Source organism: Triplophysa rosa, linkage group LG13 (genome assembly GCF_024868665.1).
Source record: "Triplophysa rosa linkage group LG13, Trosa_1v2, whole genome shotgun sequence".
In the NCBI taxonomy this organism is placed as follows: domain Eukaryota; kingdom Metazoa; phylum Chordata; class Actinopteri; order Cypriniformes; family Nemacheilidae; genus Triplophysa; species Triplophysa rosa.
Window position 1 is genome coordinate 1382077 of NC_079902.1, and position 20741 is coordinate 1402817.

A 20741-nucleotide genomic window follows, 5' to 3' on the forward strand; every position below is an offset into this window, starting at 1 on the left:
TTCAAAATATCTAATTTTGTGTTTAACAGAATAAAGAAATACACAATAATTTTTCCTCCGATGGTAGTCAGTGACATCCCAGAAATCCCAGTTGCTAACATTCTTCCAAATATCTTTCTTTGTGTTTAGCAGAACAAAGAAATGTACGCAGGTTTGGAACAACATTTTTGGGTGGAGAGAAGAGAGAAATGAACGTGTCGGTGTAAGATTACCTGCTCTTCTCGTCTTCATCATCACTGGAGGAAGAGTACTCGGCTAACTTCACTAACGGACTCAAGTGTGACTTCATTCCAAAACCCTAAAAACAAAAACAGACCACTTACAACCAGAGTTATTATTGTCAGCTAAAACGCTTAAAACCTTTCTATTCATTGAACTCAATAATCATATTTGTTTGGAAAAACTGAAACAAAATGAGAAACGTTGCCTCAGCCATAAACTAAAATGTTTACTACTGGAAATAAAAAAGTGCTCTTAACGCTTAAAGTTATATGAGCCAAAAAAACTCAAATAATGCGGCAAATCTTCGAAAACCGGATTATTATACGTTAGATTCATACGGACACACACCTGGTTTTGAGGTGATGTCACAGTGTTTCTGTTGTGTTCTGGTGGGCTGTTCGTCCTCTGGTGACCTGACAAAAAAACCCAAGAATGTCAAAAACAAACTGAGCCGGCAGTATTCAGGAACATGATAAATGTAGACTCATACCTGACTGACTGCTGCTGGAGTAAAACATGTTCACACTGTGGTCCAGAGGAGACGGACAGCCTCCACTAATTCATGACAACAACACACGCTCATCAGCGGAGGTGAAACACTACTACACACCATGTGAAATAACGTCAGAGCAAAACAAGACCTACGTGGATCCAAATCTGTGATGGCTCATGACATCTTTGCAGTACTTTGAGGTCGTTCGCTCAGGAATCTTGAAACAACAGTTTGAAGCATGTTTACATATTTTCGTGGGAATGACAAACTTTTGAAACAGCAATTGTGAAAAACGCTGTGCTGTATGGATCCATTGGCGTTTTGGCAGACACTCATTTTTCTCTTGTTTTTACAGAAAGCTGTTTCATCATTCCATCAAACCCATGACCTACATTCAAATGTCCCTTCTGCGCTATGACCTGTTGTAACCCGTTGTGTGTGTGTGTGTTTTAAGTGCTGACCGCATCTGTGTGCTGAATGCATCCGTCACATTAAAGGAAGGAAGGAAGACACCTCCCTTTGGAAGAGGAAACTGTTTGACCACAAATGAAGCTGTTGCACCTATGCAAAGATTTCTGACACAAATAACTTTCGGATCTTTTTTCTTACAAATGTATTTGACAAGTAAGCTTCACTGTACGATGCACGAGTAAAAGGAAAAAAAAATATATATATATATTAGACAATCCTCCATGACAGAACACAAACCTTGGGTGGCTGCTGAGCGGGGTTGAAGAAGACATCATCTAATGTTGGAGAGAGAGGCGTGGTGGAGACATCAGACATTGAGCTGCTGTGATGAATCTCTCCGCTGGAGCACAGGTTCATGTTCTGAAATGACACACGTCGATTCATCTAGACCAGATCCTCTTCAGTGTGCTGTTTTAATTACAACCGCCTATTTTTCTCTCAGTGTTTTAATGCTTAAACTATATCCGGTAAACGTACGAATAATACAAAGCGCAAAGCTATTTCTTTAGCTGAATGTTTTAAAGCGAGTTTCACATGATGTCAATCATTTAACATGGTGTGATGTTGCACCGGGGGTTTGGCGGCTCTCTGGAGCGCTGGAGTACATGGACTCGAGTTGCTTCCTGACCCCAAGCGGGACTGAGGAATCCTGACGGCTATCTGATTCAGATTCACGTGATGGTTGTCCAGAGAATCCAACATGGCCGTCATCTGAATGGCAGAGTTTCACAGCGTCAGTCATTCTACAAGTGGTTCTATCCGTGTGCTGTGATGTGTCCGTGTGTTTACCGCATCATGTGGTGTGGCGGGGCAGCTGGGTGCGGCTCTAGGGCTCTTGTGCTGGAGGAACAGCAGCTGGGTTTGATCTCTAGGAAGCGTTCGGTGGGGTTTCCTGCCCTGCTGGGGCTGATGGGAAACATGCACACACTTGAACACACGGCAACGCTAATATTCAGATACGTGCAAGTAGCATATTAACGTCATATTAACCGTTTATAAAGTTGTACGGACGTAACGATTCCCCAGCTCACGATGCGACGCGATTCACGATTTTGATCTCACCATGCGATTTAATCACACATTTTTTACAGAATGAGTTGAGGAAAATTTAAAATGAACAACTGCCCTTTTATTATTTCTCTAATGCTGCACAATTCTTTGTAAAATAAAAATATTGTTTATGTCAAATAACAAATCTAAATTACAGTTATAAAACAAATTCCAAACCAAATAAAAAATGAATACTACAAAAGTCTCTTTAATATAAACAAACTAAGACTTTATCTACGCTTACCCTAACTTTTTCTTTTTTAAGAAATATCAGCATATCCACGTTTACCAAGTTTGCAGAAAAACAGCGCCCCCTGCTGTTCAAGACATATACTGCGATTTTTATAACATCTCAACTGATTTGAATCGTCACATATTATAATCGCTTTTCAACCGGCTCACGGTGAATCCTTACATCCCTATAAAGTTGTATGGACCATTTTATGATATGATATCATTTTTATTGTGTCTTTCAATGTATGAAATCCATTAGCAATGCATTCTTCAGCATTTTGCCTTTTGTTATTGGATCCGAACTCATAGCAGTTTCATACGGGTAAACGACGACAGAAGTTTTGTTTTAAAGAAATGATTTCATCGCACATGCTTAGAATGACAGGAAGTGTGTACCTGCTCAGCTACAGGCCCTGATTCAGCATCGGTCCTGTGATGGTCACCATCCTTAGACTGCAATGAAATCAGAATACGAGAAAGACGTCAAATAAACACATACAAGATTTTGTTTGTAATTTCTCACCACGCTTGAAGTATACTTGTCTAAACTAGTCAAGCGCATATTATGCTGTTGTGTGGTCATGTAGGTCATGAAAGCAAACAGTGTGAATGAGATGACTTTAAATATCACGCACTCAGTGAGACCTCCAGAAGAACATGTCTTGAGCGCATGCTGAAAATGTTCTACAACAAATAGTTCTGAATCATTTCATTTGATGTACTGTCATGCCGTTTACCTCTTGCCATATCATCTCCTGAAGCTCTGGCCACTGCAGTCCAGTCTCATGTAACAGTCTCGTCTGTTGCTACACAAACACATACAGTACAGGTCAAAAGATTGCACACACACTATCGTTGTCAATGAGCAATCCTGCAAACCAGCCGGACTCAAACTGATCCTAGCCAATGACAATGCATGATTCTTCTGCATCTACAAATACATTATATAGTGTCGCTAGTGTGCAGTAAGCACTATAAGAGCTGTAATAATCAATCACCCTCCTCCATCCCCAGCTCCACCTGTATACATCTGTTTACTGTGACATCACTTGTATACTCGCTACAGCACGTGTAACAAGTCTTTATAGTGAGTCCAGTTGTTTTCTGACAATTCACATGCTAAAATTGATCCCAAGAGTTGTCATGAAAAGAGCATAAACCTTAAAGGTATAAAACTTGTAGCCCAACATATTTCTTCTGTAAAGCAATTGATTCAATAATCATGTTGCAGTGATGCATGAAGATTCATACTTCTTCAAAGCGCCGCCTCTCCTCCTGCTGTTGCTCAATTCTCTTGTGTCGGTCGGCGAGCAGTTGTCTCTTGTAGTTGTCTTGATGTTGGAGCTGTTGTTGGAGCAGTTGTGTTTGTGAGTGTGTCTCCTGCTGCAGTCGAAGAAACTCTCGTCTCAGCGTGGACTCGCCGGGAAGGTTCACTAAAGAGCTGAGAGCAAACGGTGCACGCCTTACACAGAGCAATGACAAACGCAACAGGGCTGAAAGGTTTCTGTGCCATCTGGAGACCACTGACGGGGCATTTCAACCGTACCCGTATGCCTGAATGCACTGTAACCACACGCTTATATGAGCACAACCCTCACGTCTTCAAGCATCAGACTGCCAGACACCGCACAGACATGTAACGGGTGACAAGAGAGGGCAATATGTGGTTCCTTAAGAACACTTTTAGTCCTTGATGGTGATTGGTCATATCGTTCATGATAAAGCACAGCTATGACTTGTACTGAGCTACAAAGATAATAATAATAAGAATAATGAAAACAGATGACCTTTATACATTTAAGGTTTTAACACTTTGTGCTTGGACCCCTGAAAGAACAACAGCAATCATTAAACAAATGAATCGCAAAGCAACTTGTAACAGCTCTGGAAAGGTTTCTTTGTCATATGTCCTGTTTAAAGAAAAACTGTTCATCTCTTGAAATGGAGAAACATGGATAAACACATACCTGGGTTCACCTTCATCCTCATTCATACCATCATCTTCATCTTCACTTCCACTGTATTCATATTCCATTCCCTCTGTTGAGGATACATTTGATCAATTTCCAACAGAGGCCTCAACCGTGAAAACATTCAAAAGCCATTTGATTGAGACAGGAATAAAAGTATACAGGGAAATCGGATGACAAAATGCCTCAGTGGCACTAATATGTGCATCCTGAGCCATGAAATCCACCCACAAACCACCATTTTTCTCCACTATACAATGTTCCCCTCTGTTAAAAAGACACTTTATATTCAGGCAGAAAGCCCTTTAACCCCAACAATACCCACCAGAGCACCACTTTATAAGTGAGTTATTGTTCACGTCACAACAACAAAGACGTTTTGACTGGTTCTCGGATTATTTCTATAGTGATAGCTAGCCTTCATCACAGTGTTTATTTACTTGAGGCTAATTCACACTGTTGGCGTTTATTGGATCAGTGACTGAGAATGTAGAATGTGGTTGGAGTTTGTTGGTGTTGGGAATTTGTGGTGTTTGTTGGTGTTGGAGTTCATTGACGTTTGTTGTTGTTTGAGTTCGTTGGTGTTGGCATTTGTTGAGGTTGGAGTTTGTGGTATTTGTTGTTGTTTGTGGTATTTGTTGGTGTTGGAAATTGTTGATGTTTGGTGGTGTTGGAGTTCGTTGACGTTTGTTGTTGTTGGAGTTTGATGGTGTTAGAGTTTAAGGTTTGTTGGTGTTGAAGTTTGTTGGAGTTTGTTGGTGTTGGAGTTTGTTGGTGTTTGCTGGCATTTGTCTTTGTTGGAGTTTGTTGACATTTGTTGGTGTTGGAGTTTGTTGATGTTGGATTTTGTTAGTGTTGGAGTTTGTTGGTGTTTGTTTGCGTCTTTTGGTGTTGGAGTTTGTTGACATTTGTTGGTGTTGGCATGTGTCGAATCAGTGTGAATTAGCCTTTACATGCTATCAAACCAACAATTATTTCTATACATACGTATATAGCATTTATTCTATTTGTTCATACAGTATGTGCAACATAAATGATCGCTCACCTTTCTCTCGTCTCCTCTTTCTGGTTCTGTCCAGGTGATCTTTGAGTGTTATGCGGACTTGCCGTTCATTGGGGAGGTCTTTGATAAACGAGTGACGTAAGAGGGTTTCTGTGGACGGTCTGTGCTGGTAGTTCTTCACAAGACAACTGTCCACAAATGTCAGAAACTTTTTAGACCTTGGGAAGCAACAAAAAACATTTATTGCATTTGCGTTCGTCATTACACTTCATAATACAAATGAATGCTAGTATTTAGGGATCCAATGATTACTATAAATTAAATCAGAAATGTTTCAGCTTGCGCTGGTCCAATTATCCAGTATAATAAACCAAAAGTGATCTTACCATTTCTTGGACTTCAGTTTGGGAGGTGGGTTTCGTGGAATAAGAAAGAGCGCTCTCATTGGATGCATGTCACACAAGGCTGAGGAGAGTTGTGAGAAACACATGTAACTATTGTAACTCCTGCATCTGTTTTGATGAGTTTTATAATTGTGTGTTTTTACTTACGCGGTGCTCCCTCTGCCATCTCCAAAGCTGTGATGCCCAGAGACCACACGTCACTCTAAAACAAGACATTTATGAGCTTAGGAAATCATACTATGTTTACAATTATACTCTCTTGAGAATGAGAAATAGTTGAGAAATGGAATTGTTGTAATTACGAGATTTCTGCTTGTAAGAAGCGTCCTTGTACAATATTTCTGTCTAAAAAAATTCCTATAATTGAGTTTTGTCCATGTAGACGAATGTCTTAACGCAAATTTAACATGAACGTATTTAATGCAGTTTATTGCAGTTGACAACATTATCTTACACAGATTTGCTTTGATGCTATAAGTGTTGCCATAGACACGGATCATTCCGAGGATGTGAACAGCTCAGACAAGAATGTCACAGGTTTTCATATTTCAATTACGATAATTATGACATGGCAGGACAAGTCTCAAAGATAAAGAACACAAGTCTACAGTATGTAGTACATTTCCAAGTCTCTTTAGGTTCAGACATCAACTTGTCTATTGTGTCTTAACTTGCCATTCCCGATTGCATAGTTAACAAATGTTCTTAAAGGTAAATAAGAGGGAGAAAGGATTGTGGTCTCTCACTCACCCTGTAGTCGTATGTAGCGTCTGGGTTTTCATCACACGCAATCACTTCTGGTGCCATCCAATATGGCGTCCCAATGAACGTGTTTCTTCTTCCAATGGTCCTGTCTAACTGAGCACTGACACCAAAATCCACTGGCACCACAGAAACAAAACCAGTGTGAAACAATGTCTCCAGCCATATATGCACACATAGTGATGCATTGAGTTCATTGACACTGACTGATGAGAATATACTTGTTCATGAAATGTATGTTATGTGTCGAGAGTGTCTGTCACGAGAGAAATAAAGAGTGTGTTTACAAAGTCATGATAGACAGTAAAAAGCAAAAACAAATGATTTTGCTTTAAAGGTGAAAGTGAATTAAAGGAGGTTAAAGAGAGCATGTAACCAGTACTTTGCCTGTCACATACACATGTTGTTTTGCAAACACACCGTCTTACCCAGTTTAATCTCAGCGTTCTCTGTCAGCAGCACATTTTGTCCTTTAATGTCTCGATGAATCACATGATGCGAGTGCAGGTGTAACAGGCCCTGAGAGCACCATTGAATTAAACATGTCAAAATTATTCGACAAATAACAGGAACTATTGCATTCAATCTCACAAAAAAGCATTTTTTTAAAGGAGTAGTTCACCTTCAAAATGAAGTCTTTTTCTTGACATTTCAAACCTGTATGACTTTCTTTCGTCAGCAGAACACAAAAGCAGATATTTTGAAGAATGTCATTAACAGCCCCCCATTCGCTTGCATTGGTTACAACAGAAGTGAATGGGGGCTGTGCTGTTACCAACATTTTTCAAAATATCTTCTTTTGTGTTCCACAGAAGAAAGAAAGTCATACGGGTTTGAAATGACAAGAAAAAGACTTCATTTTGAAGGTGAACTACTCCTTTAACTGGACAGTAATACAACAAACCTTCTCACACCAAGAATGATAACTATAACTCTATCAGCGATCACACATTTTAAGCTCGTGTGCTGCAGTTTCACATTTTTAATGGAATGGGTTTTATATGGCGGTCAATGTTTTTATTGTTCATCACTCTGAAAGTGATCCCAAACCGTTATTGTGTGGACTTGAAAATGATTTTTAAAACTTGATTTCTATAGTGATCGTTCTTGGTGTGAAAGAACAGTTTGGTGTCAGGGTCTGTAGAGTACTCACTCTGAGCACTTCACGGCATATGTAAGCGATCCAGTCCTCTTTTAGACAGTTCCCTTTGGTCTTCTTCAGCAGGTCTGTGACTGAACCGGCACCACAGTACTCCATCACCAGCTGACGGGTCAATACAAACATACATTTCAGCATATGAGATCTTATAAGAGCTTACCAACATGCCCATGATATTGATATGTCATGCTTAGAGCTCTGCATTAAGATCTCTAACTTTATCTGACCGAACTAGAAGTATGTGCAAAAGTTTGATTTCACGAAACGGATGAAATGTATTTTCTGTTAGACTAGAGAGTTCTGGTTTAGTCTCAACAGGACATCAGGCTGATGTTTATTTGTGTTCAGCGGTTACTCACCCACAGCTGGTCGTCCTGACCGGCAGGACTCTTCTTCACAAAAGCACCGTAATATGTGGCTATATTCCTGTGATGGGAATGAGTTTTCAACATGTTTATCTCCAGTTTGATTTCATCTTCCTCCTCCTATAAAACACATGAAAAAAAGCAAAGACTTTTCTATAAGGGTCCTTCCAAAATAAGCACCTTTTCACCAGAGAAGAAAAGCGCTGGACTGTGAATTAAGCATAATGGAAATGGCAAGTCATTATAATCGTGGCAGAAATTTGAAACTGTATCCATTATCCACAGATCGGAAACTTATAGACAAATGAACTTTAAAACCTAAAGAGGTTTAAAAGCTCGAGACTCTCTAAATGAAGAGCATTCACAGACGACACACAATCCTGAGAGAAAACAAAGGAGAGCTGGGTATGGCAGTCATGGATTAAGAAGAAGAAATCTGGCCTTCACATATCTGCTGGAACGCTTCATTATCTCCAGACAAGATCAACAGGAAACTAAGAAACAGCATTTGTCAGCTGGGGAGAGAGACTTTTCCTTTTTCATAAAGCTTTAGATAGTTGATAACTGACTACCGGTTGCTTTATTCACAGTTTTAAAGGTCAAATTCAGAAACCACGAAGAATCATTTAATCTAAAGTAATGGTTCCCATCCTTTTTCATTTGAGCCTCCTCACACACAGTACATACAGTCGGAGCAATTCAAACGTAAATATGACATATAATACATGATCATTTAAAATATCACGTATTAAATATACAGTTCATTTCATGTCGGAAATTAGTTTAGCTGTCCGAGAGCTGAGTCTTACCCACTGGTTTATTTATACATCTAAAAATGGTAATGTCATTTTTGTCATCATAAATCTGTTTTCATCAGGGCTTTTTCCACATGAACACTTATTAACACTTCAGCTGCGTCCCATTTCGCATTCTATCCGTCCTAAATAGTATGCGAAAATATAATTAGTATGTCCCAAATCATAGTATGCTGAAATGAGTATTCTCAAAGTCTACAGTTTCCGGTGAAAATTCAAAGTGGGAATACATAGACACTTAACAGGCGATATTACCCAGAACTCACCACGAGACGGCGGAGTTTAGTGACGCTACACTGCGTTAATAAAATGAAATAAAAGATGCTTCACTAAATGAATAAACGCGAGCATACAGTAAACATTACATACAAAATTATGAATCAATAAATACTTGAGCTGTGTTTTGATGTAAGTGACAGTTAAGGACCACAGTGTCATCTAGGCAACAACGGCCACTTCAGTTTTGCGTTAGTATTGCTGCGTCCCAATTCGCCTACTTATACTGTGCACTAAAAATATGTACTGTTTTTGTTATAGAAATGTATATAGATTTTAATGTGTAACAAAACAATCTGCACGCACTGGGACATGCTAACAGGAAACGGAAGGGGCCGTTGTTGCCTAGACAACATTGTGGTCATTAAAAGTCACACACATCAAAATGCAGCTCTTCTTTGCATTTAAGTATTTATTTATTCATTGTTTCATATGTAATGTTAACTCTATAATTATATTGATGAATTTAGTGACGCATCAGTTATATCATTTATTAATGCAGTGGAGCGTCACTAAACTCCGCCCTCTCGCAGTGAGTTGTGGGTAATATCAGCCGTTAGAGTGTGCATTATTCTGCACTTCCAATTTTTACCGGAAGTAGTCGACCATCCGGGAATCTTTGGAATACTCTTTTCAACACACTATGATTTGGGACATACTGTATATTCTATTTTCGAATACTATTTAGGACGGATAGTATGTGGATTGGGATGCAGCACATGTCCCAGTGCGTGCATTCAGTTTTGCTACGCACTAAAATGTATATACTTTGACATGACAAAAGCAGTACATACTTTAAGGGCATAGTATAAGTGGGCGAATTGGGACGCAGCATTAACGTGGACTGTGAATCAGTGTGCACCTAAAAGAGCCAAACGTCAAGAAAAGACTTTCACGCAGGCTGGTTTCTTCTCTTGTAGGGGGCTACAGACAGACGGTCATACCTCTGTCACGTCCATGACCTTAATAGCAGCCAGCTGTCCTGTTTTCACATGTCGACCCTGTCAAACACAAGGATATCAGTGAGAAATATGAGCATGTGACCCTGCTGAAGGGCTCATCGTGAGGATCTTTTCAGATAAAAGAGTCCCATGTGCTATGAAAACATACTGTACTATATATAAAAGTTCTTCTCCTGTGTTGTAGTGATCAGTCATTATTCTTAAACACCAGAAATACTTCATCATTCACATTATAACTGACTTTCAAACAATAACACACATTGTTTGTCTAAAGGCTAAAATACACTACAAGACTTTTGCCCAGATTTTGACTCTGGACTTGTTGCAGAAAGTCTGTGCCAGTCTGCAGATCTGATCAGTCAGTGCGTTTCTATCTGAAACTTTCAAAAAGTCTGCAAGTGTGTGATGTCTAGTTAAAAAAAAATCTTATAAAAGTCTTGTAGTGTGTTCCAGCCATAAAACTCTCACAGTTTCTTTAACCTTTAATCATAATAAATCATAAATAAACTACATGTCATTTAATACACACAGTATATACGAACATATGTGACAATATATGATTGAAAGTTTTATGACATTTCTGATTTTCTAAACGTAATGAATGATGCCTTATGATGTCAATAAGGCAATGCACAATCTGTATAGAGATGCATTCAGTGTTTTCACTCAAGGAAACGATGCATGAACACAAGTGGACTATATTCTACTGTTTGCATCACAACTAAAAACGGCACTACATGTTTCTTACCATGTGCTCCGAGGCATTTTAAATGACAACAGTTCCTCTTCTGTGTTCACGTTCCAGTTTCCCATGGACTGTGATATTCACATTTATACATTTCAACAGAGTCATTGAGAAAACGCTGGCAGTTTTCAGTGAAATGGGCCGGGGCGTGTGTTGTTGCTAAAGCCACATGTTGTAAGAATGATGAAGAAACTGTACTGTAGTCATCTTCCAGCTACTGGGCGCTTTTCACAATAAAACAAATGTCTTCTCACGTCAAAGGTTTTTAAGTTTGAACTTGTTTACTGTTAAACGTGGCAGGATGTTTAAAACACATCAAACGTTTGTATCGAAATCCAAATATGAATATAAATGAATATAAACCCAGAGTTTTCTTCTCATGTGTCAAACCAAATAACTAGAACGAGATCTTAAACATGTACTTGTCTAGCTTATATTTGTTCACTTTCATCAAACTGTACTGTAATCTTTGTCACGTTCTTTTTACTCCATTAGATAACAAATCCTCAGCAAACAGTCCTGGGGTAATTGTTGAAGTATTTTATATTGTTCGGTAAGGAACATGATACTTGTGTCTTTTTTGTTTTCAAATGGGACACAGATGTGCACTTTGTTCGCAGATTACCAAATGATGATTAGCAGTGTGATGTCCACAAAGTGTTAACAGGTTTTGCAATGAGCTTAAGAAACAGATGACCGACACAGAAGATGAGCGCAATGGCTTTTCTTCATGAAATGAGTGCGGTCAACATGAGGACAGGGAATGTTCACAGATCAGTGTTTGAACAGTGAGCTGCTGTGTCATGACCTCACAGACGAGCATAGACCAAAACCAGCAAACTGTCTCTTTACAGCCAGTTTCACCCAAGAAAAATGAGGTCATCATTTTTCACCCGTACGTCGTTTCAAACGTGCATATGACTGTGCATTCACTCACTATTTCCCATGATACAACACGCGACGACCGCTTGATTAGAATCGGCTGGAGGAGAGTGACCGTTAATGCCACGAATGCACGTTTATACACTTGTGTTTGTTCTTGTTGACAGTTATTTTCGTGTTTTTGAGAATAAACAGATTAAATGAATGTTATAGACAGTTGTGCTTTACTTTAAATATATTAAATCATTTTATTAAACGTAATAAACGTTAAAGTAAATAAACGTGGCAAACAGTTGTTTTGTTCTCTTTATTAAAAACTAATACGAAAACGTGACAAATAAGTTGAAAATAAACTTTACTTTTACTAAGCAATCCATGAAGCCACACAGGTGTAAGATAACCGTCATGTCGAATGTCCGCGACAGTACTGTGAGACGCAGGTTATATTACGTCAGTGTCTGAAATCGTTCACTCAGTTTCATTCACTTCTAGTGTTGTCACGATACTGGAATTTCTCATTTCGATACAATACCTAGAAAAATATCGATATTCGATACCATTTTCGATACCACGGGGAAAAACTGCCACAACATTAAGGCCTTAACACATTTTCTTTTTATTAAAATATAACAAGGCTAAAACATGAAATTGAGCTTGGATGAGGTACATTTTAACATGAACAAGAACATACACTCACCTAAAGGATTATTAGGAACACCATACTAATACGGTGTTTGACCCCCTTTCGCCTTCAGAACTGCCTTAATTCTACGTGGCATTGATTCAACAAGGTGCTGAAAGCATTCTTTAGAAATGTTGGCCCATATTGATAGGATAGCATCTTGCAGTTGATGGAGATTTGTGGGATGCACATCCAGGGCACGAAGCTCCCGTTCCACCACATCCCAAAGATGTTCTATCGGGTTGAGATCTGGTGACTGTGGGGGCCATTCTAGTACAGTGAACTCATTGTCATGTTCAAGAAACCAATTTGAAATGATTCGAGCTTTGTGACATGGTGCATTATCCTGCTGGAAGTAGCCATTAGAGGATGGGTACATGGTGGTCATAAAGGGATGGACATGGTCAGAAACAATGCTCAGGTAGGCCGTGGCATTTAAACGATGCCCAATTGGCACTAAGGGGCCTAAAGTGTGCCAAGAAAACATCCCCCACACCATTACACCACCACCACCAGCCTGCACAGTGGTAACAAGGCATGATGGATCCATGTTCTCATTCTGTTTACGCCAAATTCTGACTCTACCATTTGAATGTCTCAACAGAAATCGAGACTCATCAGACCAGGCAACATTTTTCCAGTCTTCAACTGTCCAATTTTGGTGAGCTCGTGCAAATTGTAGCCTCTTTTTCCTATTTGTAGTGGAGATGAGTGGTACCCGGTGGGGTCTTCTGCTGTTGTAGCCCATCTGCCTCAAGGTTGTGCGTGTTGTGGCTTCACAAATGCTTTGCTGCATACCTCGGTTGTAACGAGTGGTTATTTCAGTCAAAGTTGCTCTTCTATCAGCTTGAATCAGTCGGCCCATTCTCCTCTGACCTCTAGCATCAACAAGGCATTTTCGCCCACAGGACTGCCGCATACTGGATGTTTTTCCCTTTTCACACCATTCTTTGTAAACCCTAGAAATGGTTGTGCGTGAAAATCCCAGTAACTGAGCAGATTGTGAAATACTCAGACCGGCCCGTCTGGCACCAACAACCATGCCACGCTCAAAATTGCTTAAATCACCTTTCTTTCCCATTCTGACATTCAGTTTGGAGTTCAGGAGATTGTCTTGACCAGGACCACACCCCTAAATGCATTGAAGCAACTGCCATGTGATTGGTTGATTAGATAATTGCATTAATGAGAAATTGAACAGGTGTTCCTAATAATCCTTTAGGTGAGTGTATTGTGCAGGTCAAAAACCTCTATTCCAAGGCAATAAAGTGCAAGAAAAAATAAATAAAACAGCACAATCTTTTGTATTTTAAGAAAAATATTTTTCTTACGCAAAGCATGTCAAAAAAAAAATATATAAACAAAAAAATGACATGGGAACAATTATTATTCCGTTAAATGGACACATTTTCTACAGATGTGAGTGAGAGTGACATCCTAATAATAGCCTAAGGTTTCTTTGCAACATTCAAATTTTGAGCTAGGAACACCATCATGTCAATGTGTTCCTCTGTAAAGCCCATTGCACATTGAGTCCGAAATTTTCGTCCGAAATTTCCGCACGTTAAAAAATAAATACGACCTTACGTTGTGTCAATCACATTTACACACTGCCTCCGATATTTTCGTCCGTCATAAAAAAATTCGACCGGGTTCGATTTTCTGCGTTTTTCGCATCCGTAGGAATCGTTTTCAAAGGTGTTTTGGCTATTGTCCCTAATGTAAAACTCGTCCGATGCCACAGTTTGGTGCGAGTGTGTGTGTGCGTGTGTGTGTGTCCACACCTTAGACATACTGCCAGTCTCTGTTCAGGATCAATTGGTTCACGGAAATTGGTGGTCTTCTTTTTACTATGTGGCTTCAGTATCGCTAGCAAAGCATCAAACTGAGCAACTGACATCCTGAAGTAAATTTGAAATCGGTCAGGATAATCCTGCAGTTCCATGATAAGGAGGTGGAACTCTCCTTCCTCGTTACGCAACCCGGACTGGATGGACTCAATATTTCCTCTTTATTTTTCTCTTTTTAAGAAGAGAGAGGACAACAAAATCGTCATCACTGCTTGAAGACTCCATTTTATATTGTTTTGCGATTTTTTCCGCAACGGATTAATAAATACGCATCGGACTCAGTGTGCAAGGTTTCTGTCCGTGACGAATTTTTAGGATGACGAATACGAAATAACGTATACGAACATTTCGGATTGTATGTGCAAAGACCTTAAGTCGTGCCCTTCTTGGACTGCAAATGAGCCCTGATGTACTAAAAACACGCTCTGAAGCTGAGCTTGATGCAGAGATACACAAATACTTCTTAGCAAACTGGGCCAAGTTAGGTAAAGTCTTCTCATGGGTCTTCCATCATGAGAGAGGGTCCTCTTCTGCACAGATTTCGGGCATCTTTCCATATACTGAGAACTCATTTTTGAGTTCCGATTCTGCACCAATATTCTCTTCGCTGGATGATACATCTTCCAAGTTCACTCTTTTTCCCCCTTGTATGCTTGTTAACAGTCCCTTCAGATCTTTTTTTAGCTTTCTTTGCTGGTTGCTGCTTGTCACCTGGAGAAGATGTTTGCTGACTTTGGCCCCCTTCTTTTGCCAAATTCACATTGACAACAAGATTATTTTTAACCTCCTCCCCCAAGGTAACAAAACTGTTTTTGAACCTTGGGTCGAGAAACGTGGCTGTGTTCAGTGTCAGCTGAAGATGTGTGTCCTCATATCTCTGTCTGAGATCTTCTCTAATACGATCTTTAAGCTGACATTTTAGGTTGCTGTCACTTTCCTCAACTGTCAAAGTAGAGATGATCTTCCAAGTCAGAGGCAGAACGTCAGAGAGTGTGGTGTGTTTTTCACCACTTAGGGCATCCGTGAAAGAGCTGATTGGGCTCAATACATCTTTTACAGCCTCAAGAACTGTAATGTCTGAATCCTTAGGCATGAGGTGCCATTTCTTTCGATCATCAGCTAAAACAGAACAGACCGCCTGCTGCTGTTCGAGAAATCTCTCCACCATTTCATAAGCTTAGTCCCAGCGTGTGGGCTCATCATGGATCATTCTGTGTTCAGGGAGTTGCAAATCTTTTTGTTTCTTCTTCAGCTGTCGAAACATCTTCGGTGACCTGCTGAAGGCAGACATTGTCTTTCTCAATCTTGACAGTGCTCCTAACACATGGTCTATATCCAGGCCCTTGTTAATGGCAAGATGTAAGTTGTGCCCAAAGCAGGGGACCCATGTGAAGTCCTGCTGAAATGCTTTCTTGTTTGCCGAGGCATTATCAGTGGTGATACCAGCCATGTATGACATATCCAGCTTCCACGTTTCTTGTATGATTTCCTCCAAGGCCTCCCTCAAGCATTCTGCAGTGTGCTCACAGTTCAGCCCAACACACCCCAAGCACCAGCTCTGCATGTTCCAGGATTCAGTTATAAATTGCACAGTTACTGCCATGAATGTGGAAGTGGCCCTGCTGGTCCACAGGTCAGTGGTGCATGAAAAAAAAGGTTTATCCCCAAGACTGTTCATGAGTTTTTCTTTTGTTTCATTGTATAGGGCTGGGATTTCAGTGTACATGAATTAGTTCCGCGAAGGAAGGGCATACCTGCTATTTAAATGTTCAAGAAGTTGTCTGAACCCAGGTTTCTCAACAGTATAGACAGGGACCTGATCCATGCATATGTACTCTGCTACGGCCGTGTTCGGTTTCTTTGCTTCATTTGAGTTTGCATCATACTTTCTTCGTAGTTCAAAAGCATCTAGTAGGGTGGGCTGTGAGTGGGTTTTCACTGTAGATGGATTCTCAGCTTCCTTCTGAAGCTATAAAGGAAATATTTCACATTTAATTTTTAGATCAGGCCTTTAAAATTAACAAAACTACCTAATCTTAGAATTTATGCTAATGGTAATAACTTGCAAAAACATGAATAAACAAATACTCCTCAAGTATTTATTAATCTACTGTTAATACATTGACATAAAATCAAAAGTTGTACAAGTGTTAATTTAATTAAATAACCCAGAGTTATCATGAACAGTAGTATTTTATGAGCAGATTTTAATTTGGGCTTTAACATTATCATTGATCAGCGCACACATAGAGCCCTATGGTAAACAAAAGTGCATCACACGCTCACTGAAATTACACGAGAGTTAATAAATTACATAATTTTATGGTATTTTCTTGTCAGATGCAACTACTTTGTCCGAAATCTTTAGTCTGACAACTGTCTTGGGTTTATATTACAATTAAGGGGAAAACGGGTCAACACACATCAATTTGATTTGTGATTAATGCTACACTTTTGTTTAAAACGAGAACAGTTACCAACCTCTCTAAATTCTTTATACAAGTCCGCATGTTGGTCCTTCAAGTGCTTTGCTAAATTAGTGGTGTTAGCACTCCTCTGTAGCAACGCTTGCATATCGGCTTGCTTGTGTCCTTCGCCTTTCCATGTTCATTTGCCTCAAAGCCGGAAAAGTTCCAACAGCACTCCTGCCATGTTCTTTGTCGACCAAAGCCGGTCGCGAAGACTCCGCATTGGCCATCTTTCAACTCTTCCCACAATTTACATGAGCGCATGAGACGAGTCAGTGAGAGGAGGCGGGGCTCTGTTGATACTGCGTGCCGCTCACGTGCAGTGTGTCGGAGAAGAGAGAGAGAATGGGAAAGCGCAGCTGGCATCGATATATCGATACTGTTGGACATGAGTATTGGAATCGTTTTAGATTTTTCAGAATCATTATGTATCGAAAAATCGATATTTTTGACAACACTATTCACTTCTTCCCCATATAGTGGACTCAAATGTCATTCGCTATATAGGGAATAGTGAAGGAGGGAGTGGTTTCAGACACACCATGTGAAAACGCTGACATCATGTGTATTATGCGTTTAGTCTGTGAGCATTCGCGACTAATCCCAAAACAATAATGGCGGCATGCAGGACTGTGAAAATTTATCTGGCAAAGGGTTGATTTACTGCACTACTACAAGCAGTGGAGACACATCGTTTCCATTCAACCCTAAACCCCCGTAACCCAAACCTGGATATGTGTACGTGCACAGGCGCGTAGTGTTTCTTTACAACGCCACAATACCAACTACTGGCCTAGCATGTGTAATACAGCGTTTAAAGGAATAGTTCACTTTCAAAAGAAATGTTCATGATAATTTACTCGCCCCCATGTCATCCAAGATGTTTATGTGTTTGTTTCTTTAGTCTAAAAGAAATGAAGGCTTTTGATGAAAACATTCCAGGATTTTTCTCTATATAGTGGACTTCAATGGACTCCAAACGGTTGAAGGTCAAAATGACAGTTTCAGTGCAGCTTCAAAGGGCTTTAAACTAGCGAAATGATCGGTCATTTTCTAAAAAAAAAAGAAAAAGTATATGCTTTATAAACACAAATGCTCGCCTTGCTCGCGATGCGCGTTCATGACTTCACGTAATACATAATTATGTTGAAAAGGTCACGCTTGACGTAGGCGGAAGTACCGAGTCAGTGTTTACAGATGTGGAGAAGGAGGACCGTTCAAAAGCTGTTGAATGTTCAATGACACATATTCAAATGTGTCAGTTTATTGTTTAAAATGGTCATTCCGTGTGCGTATCCTGGACGTTGTAATATTAAAAGAGCGTGACCTTTTCAACGTAAACTACGCATTACGAGAAATCATGAACGCGCATCGCAGAACAGAGCAAGGCGAGCATTTGTGTTTATAAAGCATAGACTTTTTAATTTTTTTTAGAAAATGACCGATCGTTTGGCTAGATAAGACCCTTATTCATCGTCTGGTATCGTCCTTTGAAGCTGCACTGAAACTGTCATTTTGACCATCAACCGTTTGGAGTCCATTGAAGTCCCCTATATGGAGAAAAATCCTGGAATGTTTTCATCAAAAACCTTCATTTCTTTTCGACTAAAGAAACAAACACATAAACATCTTGGATGACATGGGGGCGAGTAAATTATCATGAACATTTATTTTGAAAATGAACTACTCCTTTAATTACGTTTTCGCAAATCTGTGTTAACACAGATCATTTTGACGACGTTGTTGTGTGTTCGTGAAACTTAAAAAAAATGTCAAACTAAAAATGTGTGTTTTCTACTCTGTCATTGTCAAGTGTGCTATTCGCAGGCTGAATTCCCTGAAGTGTAAACAGTGTGGCTCTGTTTGCTTGACTGACCCGATACAGCAAGCTGGCTCAGCCAATGGCGTGACTTGGGGGGTTTCTGTAAAATCAGCTTGTTTTCAAGAGACACTGAATTCTCATATTTAAAATGTAACATACACATTTCGGTGCACTCAGTATAGGGGAAAAGAGCAAGTGATTCAACTGAGCTGAAGATGTAAGCGCACACGTGGTTGCAGATGATATTTCTGTCGGAGGGGATTTCCTCATGTTTCTCCAGGATGCCTGAGAAGCGTCACATTGTATTAAATGTCTGGGCCATAAACAGGAAGTGCTGTTGAAAAAAAGTCAAAGAAAGAAAAGCGCACAGAGATGACAGCTGGATTAGGATTAAAAATTTCTTTTGGCTTCACAAAGTTTCGTTCACATACATGAACACGTACATCAATAATCATTTGATCTCAGTGAGGTCAATTTAAAATGAGGAAGTCAAAAAAGAGGAAGCTTTTTTTCTTTAAAGACAACACGAGCCAAATCACCTGTTACTAAAAGTCTGAATAAACGGCACATATGACTTGCTAGTGCAGTACTGGAAGCTTTTAGTGAGTTTGCATATGCTTTTAAAATTTCTACCTGGGCCAAATGTGTCCCAAAACCCCAGAGGGCTAAGGTGAATTTCAAGAAGCCAGCTTTCTCAGCGAACACACGTGTAAAGCGAGAGAATGTCATGTGTGTTTCCCCACTGTCAACAATGTGTTTAAGGTACACAAGAAAATCATTTTAACATAATTCTAGAAGAAATGTAAATATTTTAAGGTAAAACGTTTTCGAAAAAAGTGATTCATATGTAAATGAATTATGTTATACAATTAATTCTTGCCTTTAATAACAGCAATTAGCTTCAGTTTGTCCTAATCCATCACATTATCATAGGAGGCTTTAAAGATGTGGTAACAGTTGAATCACACACAGAGCATGTTTCACTGTGAAGTGGTTGTGGAAAGAGAACCAGAAACATTGTGATGAAGCAAAGGTAGCAGGCCTACTAATTATTAGAGTCAATATCACGGTGTAATATTGAATCATTTCTCACAATAATAGTCTGCACAAGGCAGAGGTCTTCTGCTTCCGTGTGTGAGTAATATCTATGTAGATTTACAAATATGACTTGCTGTTCTGCTATATTCAAGAGAGATTTCTGCATAAATAAGGAGTCTTACAACAGATGCTCTGATCTCCCATAGAGAGTCCATCTGAGATTACAAACTGAAAGAGCCTAGAAAAAAGACAGTGGCAACATCTTCAAGATGCTCGAAAGAGCCAAACCAATGCACCCTTTTGCTTTAAAGAGTAACTATTACAATGTCCTTAAAATGACATTTCATGTGGTGTGTAATGTAAGCAGTCTGCCGAGTTGTAAAGCCGAAAGTGAACGAATAACACAGTTATTGGCTTGAGAAAAAAGGAGTCTGAATCACGCGAACGTCTGTCGTTTTAATTTCAGTTCCGGGTTGGATTTGCGTCACTCCGTGTAATGCCCGCCGACGTTCCATTTGCGACACTGCACGCGGTAGACCAATCACAGCAGACTAGACCATCTGACCACCGTTGGTCAGAACCATCTCGTTGCTTGACCGTTCCATTCCGCGCATATCCGGCCCAGCCACTACAGGTATGGTTTCACTTTCCATTGTCGGGCTAATAACTAAGCTCTATGGAGTTTAATACAAATGCATCAGTCGTTGCCTTGGTAACCCAATAGTTAATAGACAGAATGAGATGTGAATAGCGATGGTGTTATGGAGGTCGATCAGATATTACAGCTTTTTGTGCTCGTTTTAAACCGGATACGGGCTTATTTCAGTGAAATGCCAGAGAAACTGGTATCCAGACAAGTGACCCATCCTGAGGGGAGACGTCACTACACGTGGTGAGTATGATTTGAGACAATGTATCATGTAGTGATTTTAGATGAAGCGGTACTTCCTACTCATCAAAGAGCCGTGGTTCACGGAAGAGCGGAGCATAAAACACAGAATCCGAGCCTTGCGGTTTCAGAATCGCCCTAGACACGTCTAATGAGTGTGAATCACGATATATATCGTC

At 39.8% G+C, this 20741-nt stretch overlaps 1 protein-coding gene across 2 annotated transcripts in view; it reads right to left on the reverse strand.

The window, feature by feature from the left end:
* Positions 1 to 20741, reverse strand: part of si:zfos-2326c3.2 (mitogen-activated protein kinase kinase kinase kinase 4) — a 35329-nt gene that overhangs the window by 12538 nt on the left and 2050 nt on the right. For both annotated transcript variants that reach the window (XM_057349232.1, XM_057349231.1), the window contains exons 3-21: positions 10169 to 10225; positions 8128 to 8253; positions 7763 to 7873; positions 7038 to 7128; positions 6598 to 6728; positions 5995 to 6049; positions 5830 to 5908; positions 5486 to 5661; positions 4438 to 4510; positions 3722 to 3911; positions 3208 to 3276; positions 2867 to 2923; positions 1976 to 2092; positions 1757 to 1897; positions 1424 to 1546; positions 868 to 932; positions 713 to 777; positions 571 to 635; positions 213 to 298 (exon numbers count right to left, since the gene is read on the reverse strand). In XM_057349232.1, coding sequence (XP_057205215.1) covers positions 213 to 298; positions 571 to 635; positions 713 to 777; positions 868 to 932; positions 1424 to 1546; positions 1757 to 1897; positions 1976 to 2092; positions 2867 to 2923; positions 3208 to 3276; positions 3722 to 3911; positions 4438 to 4510; positions 5486 to 5661; positions 5830 to 5908; positions 5995 to 6049; positions 6598 to 6728; positions 7038 to 7128; positions 7763 to 7873; positions 8128 to 8253; positions 10169 to 10225 — 1877 coding nt within the window. The remainder of the gene's footprint in view (positions 1 to 212; positions 299 to 570; positions 636 to 712; positions 778 to 867; positions 933 to 1423; positions 1547 to 1756; positions 1898 to 1975; positions 2093 to 2866; positions 2924 to 3207; positions 3277 to 3721; positions 3912 to 4437; positions 4511 to 5485; positions 5662 to 5829; positions 5909 to 5994; positions 6050 to 6597; positions 6729 to 7037; positions 7129 to 7762; positions 7874 to 8127; positions 8254 to 10168; positions 10226 to 20741) is intronic.